General features: G+C 43.2%; 1 protein-coding gene across 3 annotated transcripts in view; it reads right to left on the bottom strand.

The window, feature by feature from the left end:
- Positions 1 to 21,138, bottom strand: part of EPB41L3 (erythrocyte membrane protein band 4.1 like 3) — a 137,426-nt gene that overhangs the window by 22,099 nt on the left and 94,189 nt on the right. The window contains exons 7-13 of one of the 3 annotated variants that reach the window (XM_057699389.1): positions 19,993 to 20,211; positions 19,550 to 19,637; positions 14,344 to 14,496; positions 10,229 to 10,326; positions 9,212 to 9,387; positions 5,758 to 5,978; positions 1,855 to 2,418 (exon numbers count right to left, since the gene is read on the bottom strand). In XM_057699389.1, the coding sequence (XP_057555372.1) occupies positions 1,855 to 2,418; positions 5,758 to 5,978; positions 9,212 to 9,387; positions 10,229 to 10,326; positions 14,344 to 14,496; positions 19,550 to 19,637; positions 19,993 to 20,211 (1,519 nt within the window). The remainder of the gene's footprint in view (positions 1 to 1,854; positions 2,419 to 5,757; positions 5,979 to 9,211; positions 9,388 to 10,228; positions 10,327 to 14,343; positions 14,497 to 19,549; positions 19,638 to 19,992; positions 20,212 to 21,138) is intronic. The other 2 variants (XM_057699388.1, XM_057699387.1) reach the window with 2 other exon arrangements.

Raw genomic sequence — 21,138 nt, forward strand, 5'->3', positions numbered from 1 at the left:
ATTAGGCACAAGATCTGTGTGGTTTGCTACATAAAAGTTCCGTTATTTAAAATGCAGAAAGACATAAAATGGCAATTTTTTTGCCTTCTGTTAGCTTGAGATCTAACTCCATTGCTAAAGGAACAAAAGATGTCTAGGTTGGAAACCAGCTAAATATAAACAGGCTTTGTAGATAATATTGTGTTCTTAGGCTGTAGGTTTAGATCTACATTATTTGATAATGTTGCTACTATGAGAAACAGTGATATTCAAGCCTAGGATTTAGAGTGGGTTTTCTCTTAAAATATTTCTCACGTATGAAAATAGTTACACATAGGTAGATTTGGGGCTAAGTCACAGAGGATCTAAGAACCTTGCAAAGGGCTCTTAGGCAATATCAAATTGAAAAGACTAAACTTTTCTTTAGAACATCCCTGAGACCATTCCCATTTTTTTCCTGCTGCTGCAAAGAAACGGTCATAATACCACTAAATACAGATACTTATGCATCCTCGCAATGCTATACACTCACAGGTGCGGCTTCAATTATCATTTCTAGCTGAGCGTAGAACTGAATAGACCTTCTTTCCTTTTTTTAGTGTTGCTCTGACTGTGATTTTCTTTGTTAATGCTAGGTGCGCTGGGTTTGTCTCCTGACACAAAACCCTCCAGGGTCGCTGAAGGAGCTGGGGGCAGGTGCAGGCAGGAGGGTGGGGGTCAGCCAGGGACCTGGTGACAGCTTCTGTTCTTTTTCCCTGAGCTCTATTTGAAGGCTGCACAAAGGGGAACTGCTGGGCGGTTCACACAGCAATGCAGTGGAGGGAAAGGGGAGCAATTAAAAGGAAAAACTACAGGCTACAACGTCACCTCCCGCAATGGCTCCGATGAAGGACAGAGGACTGACGGGCAGCCTGCTTTCATGCACAGAGACGGAAGGCTCAAGTCCTTTCCTGGCCACAGAGGCCCATCCAACTTCTCCGGCCTCACCAGACTGTCCACATGGAGGTGGATTTTGGGGCTCATGCCGGAGTTGAAAGAGTTACTGCCACCTAATACAGGCATTGGTGTTGCTCGTACTGGTGAATTTTCAGCCCATTTTTACAGTGTATAGAAACCCAAAATGAGTCTTTCCCTGTTTGTGTTTGGAAACCTGCTGCTCTTTCCGGTCCTGTTTCTGGCCCTGCCAATGACCGATGTCACTGGGCGTTTTAAGCTGCTCAAGCCTTCTTTCTGACCCAACACACCCAGGGATCAGGCTTTCCTCTGGGAGTAACAGTGAGTCCGGCAATGACAATCAGAGAGCAGTGGGGGCGTTTCAGAATCTCCAGGGAGGAGAAGGGGGCATTTAGTTTTGGAAAGCTACCCCGAGGGTGATGATGCACCTCCAGGTGCGGTGCTCTCTCCCGATGCACCTTGAGCATCCTTTACCTGGCGCCTGTCACCACTGTGCATCATTTCATCAGGATACACTTTGATAACTTGCTATCAATCTAGTTGAAAGTTATTTATCTGTCTCCTGTGTCATTTCCTTCACTGAACGAGCACTGAACGGAGCCTTTAACTTGACCCTAAGTTCTTACATAGCTAATGGGTTATTTATTTACAATCAACTGGTGGCTGAGTCCTTCCCCACCCGCTGGAGTCGGTGGGTGGCCGCGTGGTTCCAGGCTGGGCTCGGCCTGCTGTGTCCACATGGTGTTGTGCCTAACCCCGGGGCCGGGTCGCACCCCCCGCACACAAAACCTCTGCACAGATTGGCACAGACGATAAATGAGGCTCTGAAAGTAGGACCACTATGGCAGCAGCCATCTAAGACTGTTTCGGACCGAAGCCCCGAACACGACAGGGACGTGTGTTCTATGCCGAGGTACACACCTCTTCCTCTGAACTGTCACTCGGGTCATTGTCTAGTGAGGCACTCAAGGAGGCCGCCTTGGGCTCCAGGTAGCAGAGGCACAGAGCCAGAGGGAAGGAGAGAGTGAGGGCGTATGGCACTGAGAAGGAGGCGGAGAGCAGGAAGAAGAAGATGAAGAGGAAGCAGGGTACCAGGGAAGGCGAGCGGATGGGGAGGTAATGCTGTAAGCTCTGGGGCAGGAGGCTGCTCTCGGACAGGTTGGGGAAAGACAGGTAGCCATCGTCATCCAGAAGAGAGGGGAAGGACTCGGGGAGCTGCAAGGAGAAGGAAAACAGGGTGGTCCCTCTGCCCGGCTGCTGTTTGTAGCCACAAGCCACCTCGTGGTCCCCCAGGCATGGCTTCCCTCGGCCGTCAGAGTCCGAGGTGAGCTCCCCATGCAGGTGCCCGGGCTCTCTGGCCAGCTCGACCCCTGGCGGAGGACGCCCGTTCTCCTTACACCTCCTGCGGAGCCCTGTGGGAGATGCAGGGGGACGGAGGGCTGATGGGGGGGGTGGGGGACATGAGTCAGTGCCAAGCCCGGGTGACTGATGTGAGAGAGACAGCAAGAGAGACAGAAAGCAGCAAACAGAGGTGCAAAGGGACAAAAAGAAAACTGCAATTAGTTAATTTCTTATGGGTACCGAGATAAAATCGTCAAACAAGACTTTCAGCACTAGGATTGTTCATGAATTTTCAAGTATCTAAGCTGCATGCTAACGCTGCCACGAGTGGCCATCCTTTTCCCATTAGACCCTCAAGTCAAACACAGGGTGGGCTTGGGAAAAAAGTCAGAACCGAAAACATCCGTGGGTCATCTCAACGTCTACATGTTTCATATGATCTAAAACTTTTGGTTAGACCCACAACTCCAGAAATTTTGAGGGTGCTGAGAGCAAACGTAACCCTCTGATAACTTAAAACCAAGACTTTCAATAACTTCTCCTGACGTCCAGCTACCAGGTCTGTTACCAGGGTTCAGCTGCATGAAAATGACAATGAATCCGATTTTTGATTATTTAAAACAAAATCTCTAGCATTACCTTTCTTTGGTTGGTCAGTTATAGCCAAAACAGGTGGGTTTCCAAATTAAGAAGTTTCTGGCCCCACTCCTGCCCATGAGCAGCTCCGAGTAGGGAATTCCACAATGAACACTGTCGGAATCTTAACTCGTCATAAGGCACCAAGGTTCTTTTGAAAACTCCTATTTTGGCTCCGTTACCTGTGACGTACATGGGGGAGCTTAAAGAAGTGGTTTCAACAAACTAACAAAAAAGAATGTGTTTTCTTGTGATGTGGTTTATCAGTGTTTACTTTGTATTATTTGTGGTCCATAAATAATGGAAAGGTACAATTTCCCTGCCTTCTGGTTTTTCTTGGAGGAGTGGTAGGCTTAACTTGCCTGGTTTGAGTCCTTAAGAGGACGATCAAGGCAGCATTCCCACAACAGGCAGATGCTCTGGGGGAGGGGTGTGCAGGCAGGCGAGTGAGGCTCTTCACACCCTCCCTGGTCCCCAGAGTCTCCACAACCGGCTTTCTCTGCAGGTGATGCAGGGATGTTGAGCTGGGGGATGGGGGAAGAGGAAGCAAATGCCAAAGAGGACCTGGGCCCAGTTCAGGGGCTGCTACTACCCAGGTGCTCAAGACAAGGTCACCTGGAGCCTGAAGATGACTGGACTTCTGCAGTGTGTGTGTGTGTGTGTGTGTGTGTGTGTGTGTAGACATATGTGTTTTTGCCTAGTGTCCTGACAGCATGGACATTACCTGGGCTACTCTGTGGTGGTTATCCAGCCCCGACTTGGCAAATTTAGAGACAGAGAGTAAGAAAAAGCACAAATAAAATTATATCACGGATCTACTAGAAGGTAGAAGCGTCTCTTTTCTCAGTATCAGACAAGTATGTCTTTTCCTAATACTCACATTTGATATTAAACGCTGTGCCTTAAACAAGGCCCTGCACACATCTCACTGAACTGAGGATAATGTACAAGCTACAAGCAGCCTTCTGCCCGCGGAGGCTGCCGCATCACCCGGGGTGATCTTATCGGGGAAACATGACTCCTCTCAAAGGAATCTAGGGACGAGTCGTTTAAGTACTATTTTTTGTAATACATTTTCATTTTGGTTAAAAGATGAGAATGTGCCCTCTACGTTCTTTTTTAAAAGATGGAGAAGAATGAGATGGCAGTTTAATCGTCTATGTTGCTGATCAGACTGTTTTAAAAGACAGCTTTGCAGTGGGGGGAGATAGAGACCGCCCTCCGGCTCCTTCAGCACGAGGCCTTGGCCACAGCCTTCAGAAGGCGTTTGGGTCACACTGCTGGCTTCTGAGAGGCTCTGACTCTGACAGCCATAGTCTTCCTTGTCTTTCTATTCCCCTGTGGCATAAACGGCACCAGGTGATGCTGGCTTAGGGCTCCATCTCAGGTAAACAAATCACTGATCTTTTAAAATCGAACAAAGAGGGATGGAATCATTTTTGGAAAAAATGACCAGTCATTTACTTTTATAAGGCACTTAATCATATTTACACATCCCGGAGAATGGAGTGTTGGCCTGGGCCACCCAGAAATCATGGGACACACTGGCTTTTCAAGGACATCATCTTCTGATCATGACCTAGTTAAAACCCGCATTAATGGCAAAGGAGAGGTGTAAAAACAAAATTCAGAACAGAGCACATTTTAATATCAAAAAAGTGATCCAAATATCCTTGCCATTATGGCCTATCCGGTTTTTCTTTGCCAAATTTTTGTGTTTGGCAAATAAATAATCTTACCCTAAAAAAGGACAATGGATTGGGTCATCGGGATAGTCTAACATGAACAGAATGATGATGCATTTGCCAATCTGCACATTTAGAGGTCACCGTTAAACTCGTGTCGAAAGGAGCATTTTCCTACAGAGCCCTAGGTGATTCTCCACCCCATACTCTGTATTTGAAGAGCCCACGTGCAGAGCACTTTTGAATCAAATGTACCTAAGTTTTAGCATAACCTCTAAGTTACGCAGCATTTTTATTCTGCTGTTTCCTTTCACTCTGTACAGCCCAGGACCTACTCCACATTATTATTGTGTATAAACCTTCCCATGTGTTCTTTGACTTTTAGGGAGCAGCTCTGTGACATACAAAACCCCAAACCAGAAGCAGGTTGCCTACATGTTTTTTGACTTTCATTTTCCTGAAAAGTTGCTTTATAGTGATGGATCTCCAGAAATAAACATAATGTTTAAAAATAAATTGAATTTTGGATGAAACGAAGTGATCAAACTGAATGAATAAAACATCCCAGAGAAATTACTGCCAAGTTCACTATTTGTCCTCCCTTGCAATCTTCTGCCTTAATATCCCTTTTCCAAAACATATCCACTGGCTAGTGTGATGACTGGGTTAAAATTATAAGACTAGGAGAGAAAAACAGTATATAAATACGCAAGCTGTGGTCACTCAGTTACTTGCAGTCAGAAGAACAGCAAAGTAATTACTGTATGTCTAGACAAATATACAGCCCTTGGGTAGGAGAATGGGGCCAGAAACAAAGAAAATAGCTTTAGTGACAGTTCTGAATTGTGAGCCCAAACAGAATAGTGAACTACGCCACCAAACGTATTTACAAGATCTACAGACAAGACAGCTGTTGAAAGTCTTATGCAGTACATAAGTTGTTCAATAAGAATTTTCAAAAAGTTAAAAAGGGGTTTTTCAGAGGAAACATGTTGACAGAGGAAATAACAATTTAAAAATTGACAACATGAATGTGACTAATGTGGAGATACGAGTTAGCCTAAGTCTCATTCACACATTCCTGGCTGACATCCCCAGTATTACTTAGGAGTTCTTTAGCATCTGCACGAGGTTGGGGGGGCGGGCAGCAGGGGAGATGTACCTTTCCCTCGTGCCGTACAGCAGCGACTGGCGTGGCTTCCTCAGCCTTTTTCCGTCTGTCCTCTTCCTCGTCCCGCTCCTCCTCGGCCTTCTTCTCCGGAGTCACAGTGGTGATCAAGTTGGTCTGAGAGATGCCCTTTGTTGTGACGTACTGGCCAGTACCAACCTCTGCAGCGGACACAGAATCCTTCATGTATATTTCATGGTTTTCATTCACTGATGCTAAAAGCAAATACAATTGGAGAAATAAAGTCCAAAATAGTTAAGGAGGAAGACAGATGGATGCCACGGATTGTCCCATTAGAGAAAAAACACCCCCATAAACTACCAGGTTTCTCTTCAAAAGACAGGTCAGCCCTGTAGGTATTTTCATCTAAGCAACACCGCAGATTCTTCTTTCTTTCTCGCCCATAACTGCGTTTAAGCATGATTTCAATGCTCATCTCTCAAAGCCACCAGAATAATTTTCATCCACTCTCCGGCTCTCTGGTGAGGATGTGTGTGAGGGTGGAGACAGGCAGACGGATGGGGGTGTCGAGTGGCCGCTGAGCCCATGACCCACAGAGCAACTGGCAGGGCACCAGCACCAGGCACTCAGGGCCAAGTTCCACAACTAACGGTAGACAGACAACTGTCCTAGTGCACTTGACTTTAAACAGATCTTTGGAAGTGCCACTCATTAAGAAGCACCGAAATGTTTTTTCTTCTTATTACTATTACTACTACTACTATTATTAGTGGTTGAGAAGTCTATCACTCCTATGATATAAAAGGTACATAAGTTATAATGAAAAGTAACCATCTCGGCAGAGATTATAGAATTCAGATGGCAACTCTGTTCAACTGAAGTGCAGAAATGTTTTAATTTCTACTGTGCTTTAAAAAGACTACCAGGATATGCATACATTCATTCATCTCTAGTATTCTGGGAAAACAAGACAAACATAGCTAATGAAATTCATGCAAATGCAAAGCATGCAAACATAAGAGATATAAGACCCAGCCTTTCGTCCCAGCTAAAATGTCTTAGTGAAAGAGATGCTTAATTTAGTTAAATTTTTGAAATTCGGTACTCCTTCTTTTGGGTTTTAGGCACCACAAAATTTACTGAAATTTAGAAAGGCTGCTTTTCAAATTATAGGAAAAATTTAATCTGCTTTCATGTATTAGGAAGTTTAAAACATAAATGTAAGAAAAAACTCTGAAATCCTTTGACTAGTAAACCATTTTACTAAAATACCTCCACTAAGATATTTTACATCTCCTACTGATGAAAAAGCTCATATGAGACACAGTTTCCTAAAAGGCTTGTTAGGCTGTTCTAATAGAGGATGCAACCTTGCAAAAAGCAGTTTCTATTCCAACATGCAGCCATGGCCCCCCAGGCAGCAGCACAGGGAACATACGAGAGTTGGCAGGACCCCAAAGAGTGAGAGACTTAACACATACTAACATCACTTTTGGGCAGGGAGAGAGAGACAGCATGGAATTAGTACATTGATCACAATTGTCTTCTGTCTTCTCAGCAGTCATTATCACACAGAAGGTTACAAGGAAAACAACATCCACAACAAACGTGTCCCCTTGGGTTCATATCACAGAACAAAGTGGATGACATTCAGGAGAAAAAAGGTGTGATTCTACACAAGTTCCTCTAATACTGACTTACAGAATACACACTAGTTTACATAGACTCTTTAAAGAAGAGTAGGTGAGATGACGCCGAAAGAAAGTGTCATTGTTAACGTGAATTTTTCAGTATCTTAATTTGACTCGAAACAGTCCTAAGAAACAGTTTTTTCCCAAAAATGTTTTGGGAAAAACCTCAGAGATTCTAAAGATGGGAAACTCTTATAGAAGGTAGAGAATGGTAATTGACTTCCTAAGCCAGCTCACAAAAGCCTAAAGGATAATTATCAATATTCCTACTGAGATCATTATAATTACATCTGCAACAAGACTGCTTCCATCTGCGTCTTATTCATTCTTTGCAACAACCCTGTCAGAGATGGTCCTGATCCCATCTTGCTAATGATGACTAAAGTTGGAACCTGGAGACTGTAAGTCATTCACCCACCACTGTACAGAGAAGGTCTGGGCGTGGCTCTGAATTTATCCACACGATGTGAGCGTTCTTCCCACTTCACTAATATAATTTATAATAACAATACAGCACTAATAACACAATTTTCACTTTCTCTAAGTATTCCACTAGGACAATAAAGTCTTCTAAATCAGGGGATCCAGGGAGTATGTCGCCCCACCAGCCGCATCGGGGTTTGGTGAAAGGGAGGAAGGACTGAGACTCTACGGTGAGCCAGTGGCAAAAGAGGTCAGGAGGGAGGTGATTCCAGGCACTTGTGACTTTTGTTTTTACTTATGCTTTTGCTTATTATTAAAATTGTACACACATGCTAGAAACTTCTCTATGTGCCCAGAGTTGGTCTCCTACAACACATCTCATCTCTAGGTGCTCTGAATCAGGAGACAGAGGCCTGGCCATGGCCTCGGTCCTAAGTTAAGCATCACAGTCGTCCCTCAGTGTCTGGGGGGGGAATGGTTCCAGGGCCCCTGTGGATAATCAAAATCCTTGGATGCTCCAGTCCCTTATGCAAAATGGTGTACACAGTACAATGAATACAGCCGGCCCTCTGCACCTGTGGGCTTCATATCTGCGGGTACAGAGGTTCCGACTTTCCTACAGCTGCCATGTCTTGGAGCAGAAAGCACATCTGCAGGTAACTCTGGACAGCCACAGAAAACTGCCCCATGAAACAAAAACTTGCTAAAAAAATCACTATTATGCCTTAAAAATGTCATTTAAGTGATTCAGTGATTCTCTCCCTGTGGTACTCATACATCTGACTTAACGGTAGAGAACATTTACACAGCAACGCTCTCCCAGTCCATCTGCTGAGTAATTAATATTAACCAGGAGGATTTCACTTAGAGCCTTTTGCTCTGTTATTGGAATGTCATCCTTCCTATCAGCTATTATTCACCGACTGGTAAAAGTCACATTTTATTCATAACATTTTTAAAGAAACAGATAAATTTAATGCACAGTTTTCTTTCTGAAACAAATCGTCTGAAACAAACCTGATAATCATTTAAGATCAGCTGGCAAGAGAAGCAAATTACTTATAAGTATGTGATGACTATATTTAGAATGAGCATCCTTCTCCAAATTCAGGGTGCCAGCTTATGAAAGCTACTTCATTCCCCAAGTACCATTCTTTTACGTGATTTTATATAAACCTACCAAGAACAGACATTAGACTCACAAAGGCGCCTTTTTTTGAGGGTGGGGGTTGGTTAAATTTGCCATTCAGCCAAAGACCAGCAAGTGCTTTTCATTTCACCCTGTCCCAGAGCACCTCTGTCCATCCAAGGCTCATGATGGTTTCACACTACGCTGCAGCCACTAGTGATCATTAAGGGAGAGCAGTGCCTACCTCCATCCAAGCTGCGAGACATGGTATAACGTTTGCTGGACGAGCGTTCAAAGTAAGGGGCCGGGCGATCTATCAATGCACTGGCTCTTCTGGTTTGGGCTTGTGTTCTGCCACTATAGCGAAACTTGGAACCCAAGGTAAGGAACTTCTTTGGAGGTGCTTCTGGTAACAACAGTCTAGAGATATTAAAGGAGAAACATTGGAAAGACTAGTAAGCCAAATATTAAGAATGCTTACTTTTTACTCTGTTCTTAAAGGTAAAGTGCTTTGTGTACTAAAGGTTTAACCGCCAACCTGCCATTCAATGAATCTAATTTTATAAGAAAAAATCAGCGGGGAGGGTGGGGGGGACTCGAGGGGGGGGGGGGAGTCAAGGAAGGGAGGGAATACGGGGATATGTGTATAAAAACAGATGATTGAACTTGGTGTACCCTCCAAAAAAATAATAAATAAATAAATAAAATTAATTAAAAAAAAAAGAAAAAAATCAATTCACACTGTAGATCAACTAGGGATGTTGCAGAGAGGCTATAAGTAAAACAGGGGTGGAGTCAGACTAGATGAACTTGACCATCTGGGGCATCTTTGGTTCTACAAACCCAGACAGCAATTAAGTAGGGGATGTTCGTGAAGAACGGTGATGATTTATCACTCTGTAAACACAAATGTGATGGCTTTAGTACTGCATGTGAGCAGGGGGTTCCGGGTATGCAGAAGCTATTAAAATAGCGAGGAATGGATTGGCACCTGAAGTGGACATTCTATAAAAATAATGAAAAGCCACTAAAGGTAATGAAGGGGAGATGAGACAGATAAGTATCAGACAAAGTAAGGAAAATCCTTCAAATTCAGTCAGAAGTTCTTTTAGGATTTATGAAGAAATGTGGTGGCAACAAACTTGAAGGAACAGGAAGGATCTTGTGGCCACATTCTCCTTTCCAACAACCTTTTTCAGTGTAGGTGATCCCAATCATTCTAATTCTTCCTTAGGGAACAACCAAAGTGATCTCTACCCACCTGAAAAATGTATGGTGCTCTACACACACTTTCCATAAACGCTTGGCGGCTCGATGGTTGGGCAGCTTAAACCCGATGGTGCTTTCAAATTGTTCAAACTAAATTGAAAAGATACATTGAAGAGTCGAGTGAAGTTTGGAATCATAAATAACATGAAAGCAAATAATATACAAAATCAAAATACCACCCATAATTTTTTTCTTTACACCGTAAATCAACTGCTATACACAGATTTCATGCTACACACATTCATTCATTAAAAAAACTCCTATCTATCTCCTTAAAATGCCGCAGGTACAGACAGCCACATTATGCATGTAGTAAATATTCCATGTATAAGGATGAATCTTATAAAAACTAAATGCAAAAAAAGAAGAATATGTGTATTCCCTCCAGAGACCAATTTGTCCTGATCTGATTTCTAAGCCTAATTTTCATGGTTTCTCTATGACATCATGACTTCAGCTGGAATGCACAGAAATGAATAAAATGTTTATAGTCTACAGCATTCTCAGGATGACATTTTCTCTTCTGTATCTGGTCTGGAAATATGCACATATCCTAGGTATTCGATGACTTGGTATCCGATATTGCTGATTTTAGTTGTGTATTCTAATATGTTAAATGCTAACATCTCTCAATATTATACAGTCATCCCTCAGTATCCAAAAGGTTCCAGAACCCCTGTGGGACCAAAATCCATGGATGCTCAAGTTCCTCATATAAAATGGCCCAGTATATGCATATAACCGATGAAGTCCTCCTGTATGCTTTAAATCATCTCTAGATGACTTATCATGCCTAACACAACGTAAACACTGGGTAAATAGTTGAAATACAATGTAAATGCTATGAAAATAGTTGCCTGTGTGCAGCAAATTCAAGTTTTGCTTTTTGGAACTTTCTGGAACTTTTTTCCCAAATATGTTTGATCCATGATTGGTTGCATCTGCAGATGCAGAACCCCAGGACAAGGAGGGCCGACTGTATACGATCAGGAATTCGGAGAACACATTTTCATGTTTTTCATGATACTCCACCGGCCATTTGCTTTTTCAGGGTAGAACAGCTAACTTTCTGAGTAATACATTTTAATATTATTATGGCAGGTATTTAATATGTTTTTTTATTTTGGATACATCAGGCCACCAGAGGGCAATCATCTTAAACAGTAAAAGGATTCCCCAAAGAGCTCAAACCCACCAGACTATGGTATAATCAAGAGCAAAAGTAATTTATGTGGCAAAGAACCAAGGGGAGGGGTCCTGTGCAGGGCGTGTGAGCTTTCACCATGCTGGACCCCTCTTTCTTGTTTGTTGAGTGGGACTGGACAGGCGGAGGTGGGGAAAAACATCATGGGTGCCTCTAAATGCAGCTGCTTTCCCCAATTTCTCCCTCCCTCTGACATTCCTGTTCAGGGGCGGTCATGAAACTCACCCCCGTCCAATGGGCCCAGTGAACCGACAAGCCAGAGGACTAGGGACCTTGGCTAAACCATCCTCCATTTATTTATCCTGCATCTCACATGGACCACACACTATGCTAAGGCCAGGGATTTTATGGAAGAGTCAGTTAGCTCTCTGTTCCTCTGCTGCAAGAAGCCGAGAGGATTCTCCTACTCTCAGCACAAGGATGAGAAAGATCCCGGCGCTTTTTGAACGCGTCTCTCTCTCTCTCTGAGCTCTGGATCCATTTCTTACAACCTCTTCAGAGCCTCCGCGCCACCAATAATTCCTTCTCACCCATTCTTCTCAGCCTATAAATATGGTTGTAGAAAAGTGGGGGAAAAAAACTACTTTCTCTGAGCTTATTTCTGTGGAACCAGAATCAGCGCTAAGTGTCAGGAACGGAAGCCTCTGTTACTTCACTCCTCAGCTCACTGCCACCTGCCAGGGGCCCTAACTCCTTCCTGAACTCCTACCGTCCTGACAGGACCTGACTGTCAAGTTCAACGCACTTTTCTTCGTTCTCAGCCGGGCGCCTCTTCTGTCCCGTCTGGCACTGCTGGTAAACCAGGTTTCCTGAATCTCATCTTCCTTATTTATCATCCATGATGTTTCCAGCCCTTTTCTGCTCTGGCTGTTTTTCTTCATCTGCCTCTGGTCCTTTTCTGCCTACCCCTCCCTCAAAAAGTGGTGTTATCCAGAGTCTTTGTTTTAGGGTCCTTTCCCCGGTAACTTCCTTGTTCTTTAGGAATTTCTTCCAGGCCTGAGGCCTCCAATAAAATGTATTATGTGGCTGATGACACGGTTCAACTCTTATATTTCTTACTATGTAAGAACACCCCCTGAAAAACTGTTCCAAAGGAATTTCAATCTTTTTTTTCCTGAAATTCTCCCTTTTTCCCTCTTATCTAATAGTATTGCCATCGACGTCTCTCATGCAAACCAAAAGCCCTCTGTCAAGCCTGGAATCTCCTCTTCCCTCTTTTGATCCTTCCCCCATCCTGTCTGCAGGACCCACGGGTTCCACCTCTGAAACCTCTCTCTCAAATGTGCTCCTCCCATTCTATCCCCACAGCCTCTGCCCTAGTTTAGGTCTCACCACATCACATTACTAAGTTGCTGAATTTCATCTCAAAATATCCATCGAGTACATCACATCCCAGTTTAAAGCTCCCACGGCTCACTACGGTCTCCTGATGCACTGCTCCGACTTCCCCTTCCGGCCCCTCACAACACTACGCTCATTCCACGTCTATGGAATTATCATCATACTTGTATTGTGATGCTGTAATTCCAAGTGTGGGAGTCTGTTTCTCTGCTAAACAGATACTCCCTACAGGACAGGAACAAGGTCCTATTGATCTTTCTATTCTCAATGCCCAGCACAGTGCTTGGCAATATATAGATGTTCACTTAATAAATGTTTCATAAGTCAAATATATCTTGCTTGTAAGTTTACACGCAATCTTCAGGAAATATAAACAAATGACTTGAATTTCAGGTATTTATATGAAAAGCTCGTAGATTAATTCGGTCTTCATAGACAAGTTTGATTTTATATTTACGTTAAACACGGCTGCTTGCTTTACAGCCTGATTCTTTAAACTTTTTTTGTATTGAGATATAACTGACATATATCATTATAAGTTTCTGATGTACAACATAATGATTTGATGTTTGTATATTTTGTGACATGACCACCACAATGAGGCTAGTTAATATCCATTACCACACAGAGTTACAAACTTTTTTCTTATGATAAGAACTTCTAAGATCTACTCTCTTAGCAATTTCAAATATATAATACAGTACCATGCACTACAGTAACCATGCTGTACATTATATTCCATACAGTGATTTTTAACTTGCATTTTCCACCAGTGGAGAGGTTGAGTTTGAAGATAGGAGTTAATTCTATATTGTATTAGAAAATGTTCAGAAATTAAATGAGCTGTAATCTTTGAGCTTCGACTGCCTCCATTATGTTAACTACACTATTAGACAAATTTATTATCTATGACAAGATAATAGCAGATATTTACTATATATTATGTCAAACCACTAAGGAGGATATAAGTTGATCATGGATGCTTCTGCATAAGGAACAAGGATTAGTTAACAATTTTGATTCTGTCATTAGTCTCTCTGATTGAAAAAAAAAGGGGGGGAGAAATACATTAGGCTATAGAATTTGCATAATTTATAGCCGGTGTCACTTGTTCTAATCTTTCATACACTTTGATGCACATCAGGGTGCTATCAGATTTGAAGGACAAAGAGAGGGGACATGGAGACAGAACAACAGGACAGATGGGAAGAAATCTATTCTTCATTCACAAAGAGGTTTAGCAACTAAGAGTTTCTTTTGTACCACAGCTTAAAAAATACAAAACATTATTCATGAATCTTGATTTTCCACTAAAATATGTAAAAAAGAAAACCTTTCAATTAAGGTATGTGGTGAGGAAAACTAGAACAACACAATAAAAAAGAAGGGAGTATTTTATTCATTGCTGTTTATTGGACAAACCTACAACAAATTCTGTTGGGCAATCAGCTATAACTCACTACGTCCTGCCGTGTTCTGAACACGTGAGCAGGTAATTTAAACTTTTGTTTGCTCTTTGGTAACTTTCTTCCCAATGTACACGCAAACTGGGGTCTACTGACCTCTCCCGGCCGGATCTTAATGTAAAAGTTGTTTCGTTTGTATGAAATCTTCAGAACCTTCGGCCAGGCGAACCTGTTGATGCGTAGTCGGTCACGGTATATCAGCAAACCACTCGCACACACTCCTAACATGATTTCGACTCCTTCAGAATCCTGGAAAACAGAAGCAAGAAACGATGGATGAGGACTTCCCTGGTGGCACAGTAGTTAAGAATCTGCCTGCCAATGCAGGGGACACGGCTTTGAGCCCTGGTCTGGGAAGATCCCATATGCCGTGGAGCAACTAAGCCCGTGCGCCACAATGACTGAGCCTGAGTGCTTAGTGCTGCAACTACTGAAGCCTGCGCACGTAGAGCTCGAGCTCCACAACAAGAGAAGCCACCACAATGAGAAGCCTGCACGCCACAATGAAGAGTAGTCCCCGCTCGCTGCAATTAGAGAAAGCCCATGTGCAGCAACGAAGACCCAAGGCAGCCAATCAATCAATCAATCAATCAATCAAATGTTTAAAAAAAAGAAAATGACGGATAAGCATCTCACCTATTTCCATTTATGGTGGGTACACTATTTAAGCCTCCAGATCAGAACCTGTAATAGACTACCTGTAGCTCTAATCTAAATATGAAAAGTACTGCAGCCCTTTAAAAAATACTACCACTAAATAACAGCCTTTTGATGACGATATTTATGGCTATGGAGATTTGTTCGCATAAACTCTGCTCACCCAGGTATCCTGGACTTTCTACGGCAACACTGCACACAGAGAAGGCTACCCGGGTGAAGGTGTGTTAGTAGCAGCAGTGATCAGAACTTCGGTTCTCGTTGCTGAGGGCCGGGCACAGCTCTGACCCCTTTCCGTACATTGTTAACCTTCACTAGGATTCTTCTGAGAGAGCTATTATTATTCCCACCTTACAGGCAAGAAAACTGAGGCATAGAAAGGTGACATGTCCATGCCAGTTGAATACGGGCAGCCTGTTTCCAGGGGCAGAACATTTAACTAATATGTACACTAACAGAGAGGCCCTGACCTTTCGGATGAGTGTTTTGGGGTTTGTTCCTTTAAAAAGAGACTTGATTTTCTTTTTATATACCACTATGGTCAGAGTAAAATTTGAATATAACATAGTTTTTTTTTTAAAGTATGAGCATATTCCCTAACAGACCCACAACTCACCCCCCAGTGGTGCTCACTTAACCATTTGGTTCACATACATAAAGACAGATGCATTTAATATACATGCATAGGTTTTGGTTTTTTTTTCTTTAACAGAAGTGAGATAGTGCTATATTTACAACGTGCTTTTGCTACCTGCACTTTCCACCTTTAGGTCATCTCATAGGGATGTGCAATGACGGGGTCCCAGAGACGTCATATAAAGCTCCAGAGACACCCCACAGGCAGCGCATGCCCCCTCAATGCGGTGTTCAGGTGAGATCAGGGTAAAGTGAAGGCCTGTGGTGGTCCTGAGTGGGGTTAGAACAAAGGCGGGAAGGCGGGGCTGCGTGTGAGGCGGGGTCCCCACCCCCGCGTCTCCCTGGTTGTTGGAAGCAGGGTCTCGCAGAGGCGAAGCTGAGGTTTGTGACACAGGCGTCAGCGGGGCTGTTCCGCTTTGAGTCACTGCAGCCCCAGCAAAGGGGGGGGGGCACGAAAGAATCTAAATGGGGGCTTCTGACTCATCCGTATGGGGGTGGGCAGGACTGACTTCCTAAATCCCGTCAGCGCAAAGCACAAAATGAATGTTTCCAGAATCAAAAATAAATATTTTGGTCCCCCTCTGGGAATTATGAGGTTACACACACAATTTAATTGATTTAAAATGAAATATTTTTTCCTTGGAAACATATTCCTCCATTAGACAAGAAATCACTCGAGAGAAGTGGAAGGACCTGACAGCAGGATATTACAACATAATCAGATTTGGGGGGAATTCAAAGACCAGAATCCACCACCATTTATCAAGGGCTTTAATTTGAAAGAGCAATTTATAGAACTATGACCTGATGCTGGAGGCAGGGGTTAGGACGGACTGTGAGATGCAGCTGATCTGCTCCCAGGACCCCAGAGGCGACCCCCCAGCTCATGAGCGGAAATGTCTGCATGAGCAGGGCTGCTGGACTAACTGCTCCGTGAGTCACTTTCTTTGTGATGAAGAACGTGGGTAGGAAACACGCCTTCGGACATTTACAGTCTCTTCCATTAGTGTCTATTTTAAATCACTCATTAGTGTCTTTGAATCAGAAGAAGGTGGAATTCTTCCTGGGGAAGATGGGAGGCTCCTGTGACCTCCTCAACGTGTCGCCTCCCACACACATTTCTCTGTGTTCCCATAAGGTTACTATCACCAGCACACCCCGAGCAGACGGTGCTGCCACAAACTCCAGTGCTTCCTCCTCCTCCAGACCGGGGCTGGTGGAGAGCAGGCTCTGTCTATCCTGGTGATCTGACCGTGGGGTCAGCACAGCACCTGCCTAGTACTTGTTAAGCCACCATGTGTTTGTTGGAAGAAAAGGCAAATGAAGAAAGAAAATGTCAGGAATAAGCAGGGCTTAAAATTGAATGAATGTTTCCATTTCATTAACCCCACAGCAACCCAAAAAAGGATACTTTCAATCCTTTCTGCCCCAGGCCCTAGCACTGAGGTAGTAGCTTGATAAATCTTCTGTATTGAAAGCTATAACCTTGGTCTTCCTTGGGGATGTGTGTTTCCCTATCAATAAACATATTTAATGCTTCCTTTAGCAGCGAGCACTGAAGGAAACCCTGGACAGTCTCAGCCTATCCTAATTAAAATAAACAACATGCTATTTCCTTAATTTAAAATCACTGTTCCAACTTTCCCATCCTTTATTACCTCCTGGTCCATGGGATATCTGATACGGATTTATATCTACATTTCAGAATCTTATATGAAATAAATGACTCTGACAGAGCCTATTCAGAGTGACATTAAACGACAAATAAGCAGAGACAGTTTTCCTAAGGAAAAAACAAAGCATTTAGAACAGGTTTTCCAAAACAAGGGACCTTCACCTAATATGGGTATTTATTCTTCATACAGAGCTGCGGAGTCCAAGATCACAGTTCAGAATTTCTAACTAGGTCCTAAAGCTCTGAGCCTTTCAATACTATCAATAGAAGAGAAGCATCTCACTTATAACCGGAAATTAGCTCTAATTTAATTCAGTAAATTTCCTCCTTGAAATGATGGAGGGCGTCTGCATAAGAAAATGAGGTCCATAACCAAATCATTTGTTATACTTAGTATTCAGATGAAATCCCATCACAGGCTGCATTGGCACTTCCTTAAATTCCCTTTTTTAATTGGCATAATTTCAAATCACATTACTGAATGACAAAGCAGCCACCTATTTTAATTCAGTCGCTATAGCCATGTTAAGTGATTTCATTTTTCCTGATAGGAACATGTATACATCCTGAGTTGCCCTAAATGGAGGTCCTCACTTTGTATTTATTTATTTTCCCTGGGCAAATGAGTCATCGTGCGTAATATAACTTAAAAATAGCTTTCGATTCACTCAAATTTCCAGGCTACCTTCATTTTTGTCTAGTTTCCTTATCTTTTTAGCCACGTAGGGAAAAACTTTAAGAGAAAAACAATCTTAGTGTGTGTCATTTTTTTTTTAAGCCCTCATCCTACCTTATACCTGGCATAAACGATAAAACGCTATGTTATCCGAGCACAAAGTAAGTGAAAACATGTAATAATTAACTGGCAAGTAAACAGAGCTACACCTGCTGTTGCAATTACACACTAATGTCAACGAGCCTGGCACTTCCCTACCAGCATCCTTGGTGTAAGCCCCAGCCAAGTCGGAGATTTTGCTCGTCTTGGGGCCTGTAGGCCTTGGAAGTGCTCATCCTTAGTGATGTACAAAATGCTCCACAGACAAAACCAATCAGATCTGCGTTCATTTGATCCTCACCACTTTCTTGTCCAAACTCACTGTAGATCCACTGGCTCCCCAAGTGCAGCACTGACAGAACGTACAGATCACAGATTTCCCTCCCAGGGGTCCCCAGGGTTGTTGAGATGCTGGCCTGATCAGAGCCGGCTGATCTTGGCCCCACACTTGACTGCGTAAGCCTGTTGAGTGCGTGCTCTTGGGAAGCCTGGACCGTGAGATCGTGATCACTGTGTCCACCCAAAGTAAAGCCACATCCCCACCCAGGAGCGATGCCGTCGTGTGAGCACAAATCAGAAGAAGCTGCTGCCAAACTTCAAGCACTGGTCTTTTCAACGCTGCTGAAGTACCAGAATCCATCCCTAAAGTGCCTAAGACATTTCCTATGTTTTGATGGTAAAAGTTTTGGGGAAAGCTTGCCTTTGCTTCCACGGCACTTTTATTCACAGCTGTTCGGATAAAAGACTAACAGTCCATACGCTCACTCTCTCACTGCTGAAAAAAATACAGAGACTCTGGAAAACCTGTGACATGGAATAAAAGCTGCTGATAACATTCTCCCAACCCTAATTCTCCTACAGTCCAATCCCAGCTTCTGTCTTCCCGAGACTCTGGAGCCAAGATACAGCCTCAACGATTCATCCATTGACTAGACAATCTTTCTTTTTTTGGATAGGCAGAGGATTTATTTGTAGCAGAACTATATATTACAGAGAATGTCCTGAAAATAAACTGACCAAACACTACAATTAATGTGCCGTACATAAGAATGAAGAATTTATTATACACAGTGACTGAGACAGGGCAAAACAAACCCCAAACTGTAGTGGTTCTCCAGTCCTCTCTGCTTTCTTATCTTATCTCTTCCCTCCTTTTCTTTCTTGAAAAGACAAGTTAGGCAAGAAATAAATAAATAAAAAGGTGATAATAAAGAGGATGGAGAGCAGGGCTATTCTGGGACTCAAAGCTTTTATCAGCTCAAAAGACGGATCAAAGCCGTTCACTAGGAAAAGTGAACCACTGTGCTCAACTAGGCGATCTTAGCCTGGCTGCTTTTAATTGAACTTCACAGTAACCATGTTATTTCAAAGCACTGATTATTTGTCACAGTATCTAAACTTTATAGAGAGTTTTTTAAATTGAACATGAATTTACGGAGTGCCTGGTGGGCATCCAGAACAGGGGCATACACAGTACTTGGCACATAACACTTGCAACAATTGGATCCTGGACACTCTTAAATAAAATTAGAAAGTCTGGAGCTTTAAAAATTGCATACCTTGGCATGATGTAAATCTACCCCATACATGGAGAGTTTTTTGGCGTTTTCCAAGAAATGCATCTCTGCTTCTGCGGGTGTCATTCCTCTGATAAGAAAAAATGAGAGGTATTACAATGCTGGATTTTTTTCTTTTTTTTAACATGGTAAAGCCATAATATTTCCTACTTAGCTCTCCTGCAAGTTCCCATAGAGGCACCAACAGATTTGTGCTCTGGGGAAGGCGGGGAGAATACCAGAAAAATGGCTTTTAGCGGAAACATCACAAGGATGTCCTGAGCGGGAGTGTCACCATCCAGAACTGTACCAGGTCCAGAACCTCACTCTGCTGAGTCCCATCCTCAAGGCACTGACCTCTGTCCCGGGAGGAGCAAGTGGTGCAAGGGATGCCCGCCCACCAAGCACAGCTTAAACAGGAGGCCCTTGGGGTTCCTGCCACGAACCTGTGGCTCTTGTGCAGCTCGATGACTTTGTCTTCTAATTCTTTCGTGTGGTTTGGCGCAAAGCGGAACTCGCTGATGTAGTCACTGCCACACTCATCTGGGTCGTAGTCTCCCAGTTCCGACTGGACAGTGTAGGAGCCCAACAGGGCGAGGGTGACAAAGGAGCAGGGCAGTCTGCCGGACACGATGTCATCACGCAGCTGTAAGCAGAGGTAGTACCTTCCAGGAGCCAGAGGAGGGGCAGAAAGCCAGTGTTAGGAGGCTGGACAGAAGCCGGCCCAGCACAAAGCAGGCGGCAAGCCATTTCTCCCCGTGGAATAACTCACTAGGGCACACTGTCTAGCATTTGTATTTGGAGCTAGATACCAGGGAAAGATACTTGCCTACAAAATATAATATGTAAGGGCATCTAGGCAAGTCAATGTGTGTCATAAAACCGGGTTTCACTGATGAAGCACAGAGTAAAAGAAACCTACAGACATATTCCTCTAACATTAAGATAACATTAAAGGTCAAACTCTCTGGGGGTGAGGGTATTATAATATTAAAATGGTGCTCTGAAATATGATTAGGCCCCAACTAGCCTAAGGGAAGTCTCATCTTGCTATCTAGGTGAAAGGTCCTGCCAGAGGACCAAGACAGACTGCAGGTAACTAACGGCCATGCCATCACAAGCACTGCTCGCCCCTTCCTGCGCTCCTGATGAGAGCGGCTCTTTATAACACGGATGCTTTCTCTTGTGTCAAGGTCTCATTTTTTTATTTAGGTAAATACCTAGAATTCAACTGTTATGAAGACTAACGCTGAAGAATTATTACCTTAAAATCTCGTCACTAAAATTGGGGGACTACAAAACATTTTATGTATAATTTTGCCAATATCATGTGTAAATATCTCCATTAATAGCTGACTTTCCCCTTCTCTGTTCCTTTGCTTCTTAGAGTGACAGATATAATACTAATTGCAGAAGACTCCAAGGTAAATGGGAACACTGATGAATTTTAATGACACTCTTCACAGCCCAGCATATAAGTATAATAAAATATACCTTGTACTTTTCATAGAAGAAATGAACTATTACACTTCACAGGCTCTATAAACATGACGAAAATGGAAAGGAATCATGCACTAGATCCCAAATCCAAG

This window comes from Hippopotamus amphibius, chromosome 11 (genome assembly GCF_030028045.1).
Source record: "Hippopotamus amphibius kiboko isolate mHipAmp2 chromosome 11, mHipAmp2.hap2, whole genome shotgun sequence".
Lineage (NCBI taxonomy): Eukaryota > Metazoa > Chordata > Mammalia > Artiodactyla > Hippopotamidae > Hippopotamus > Hippopotamus amphibius.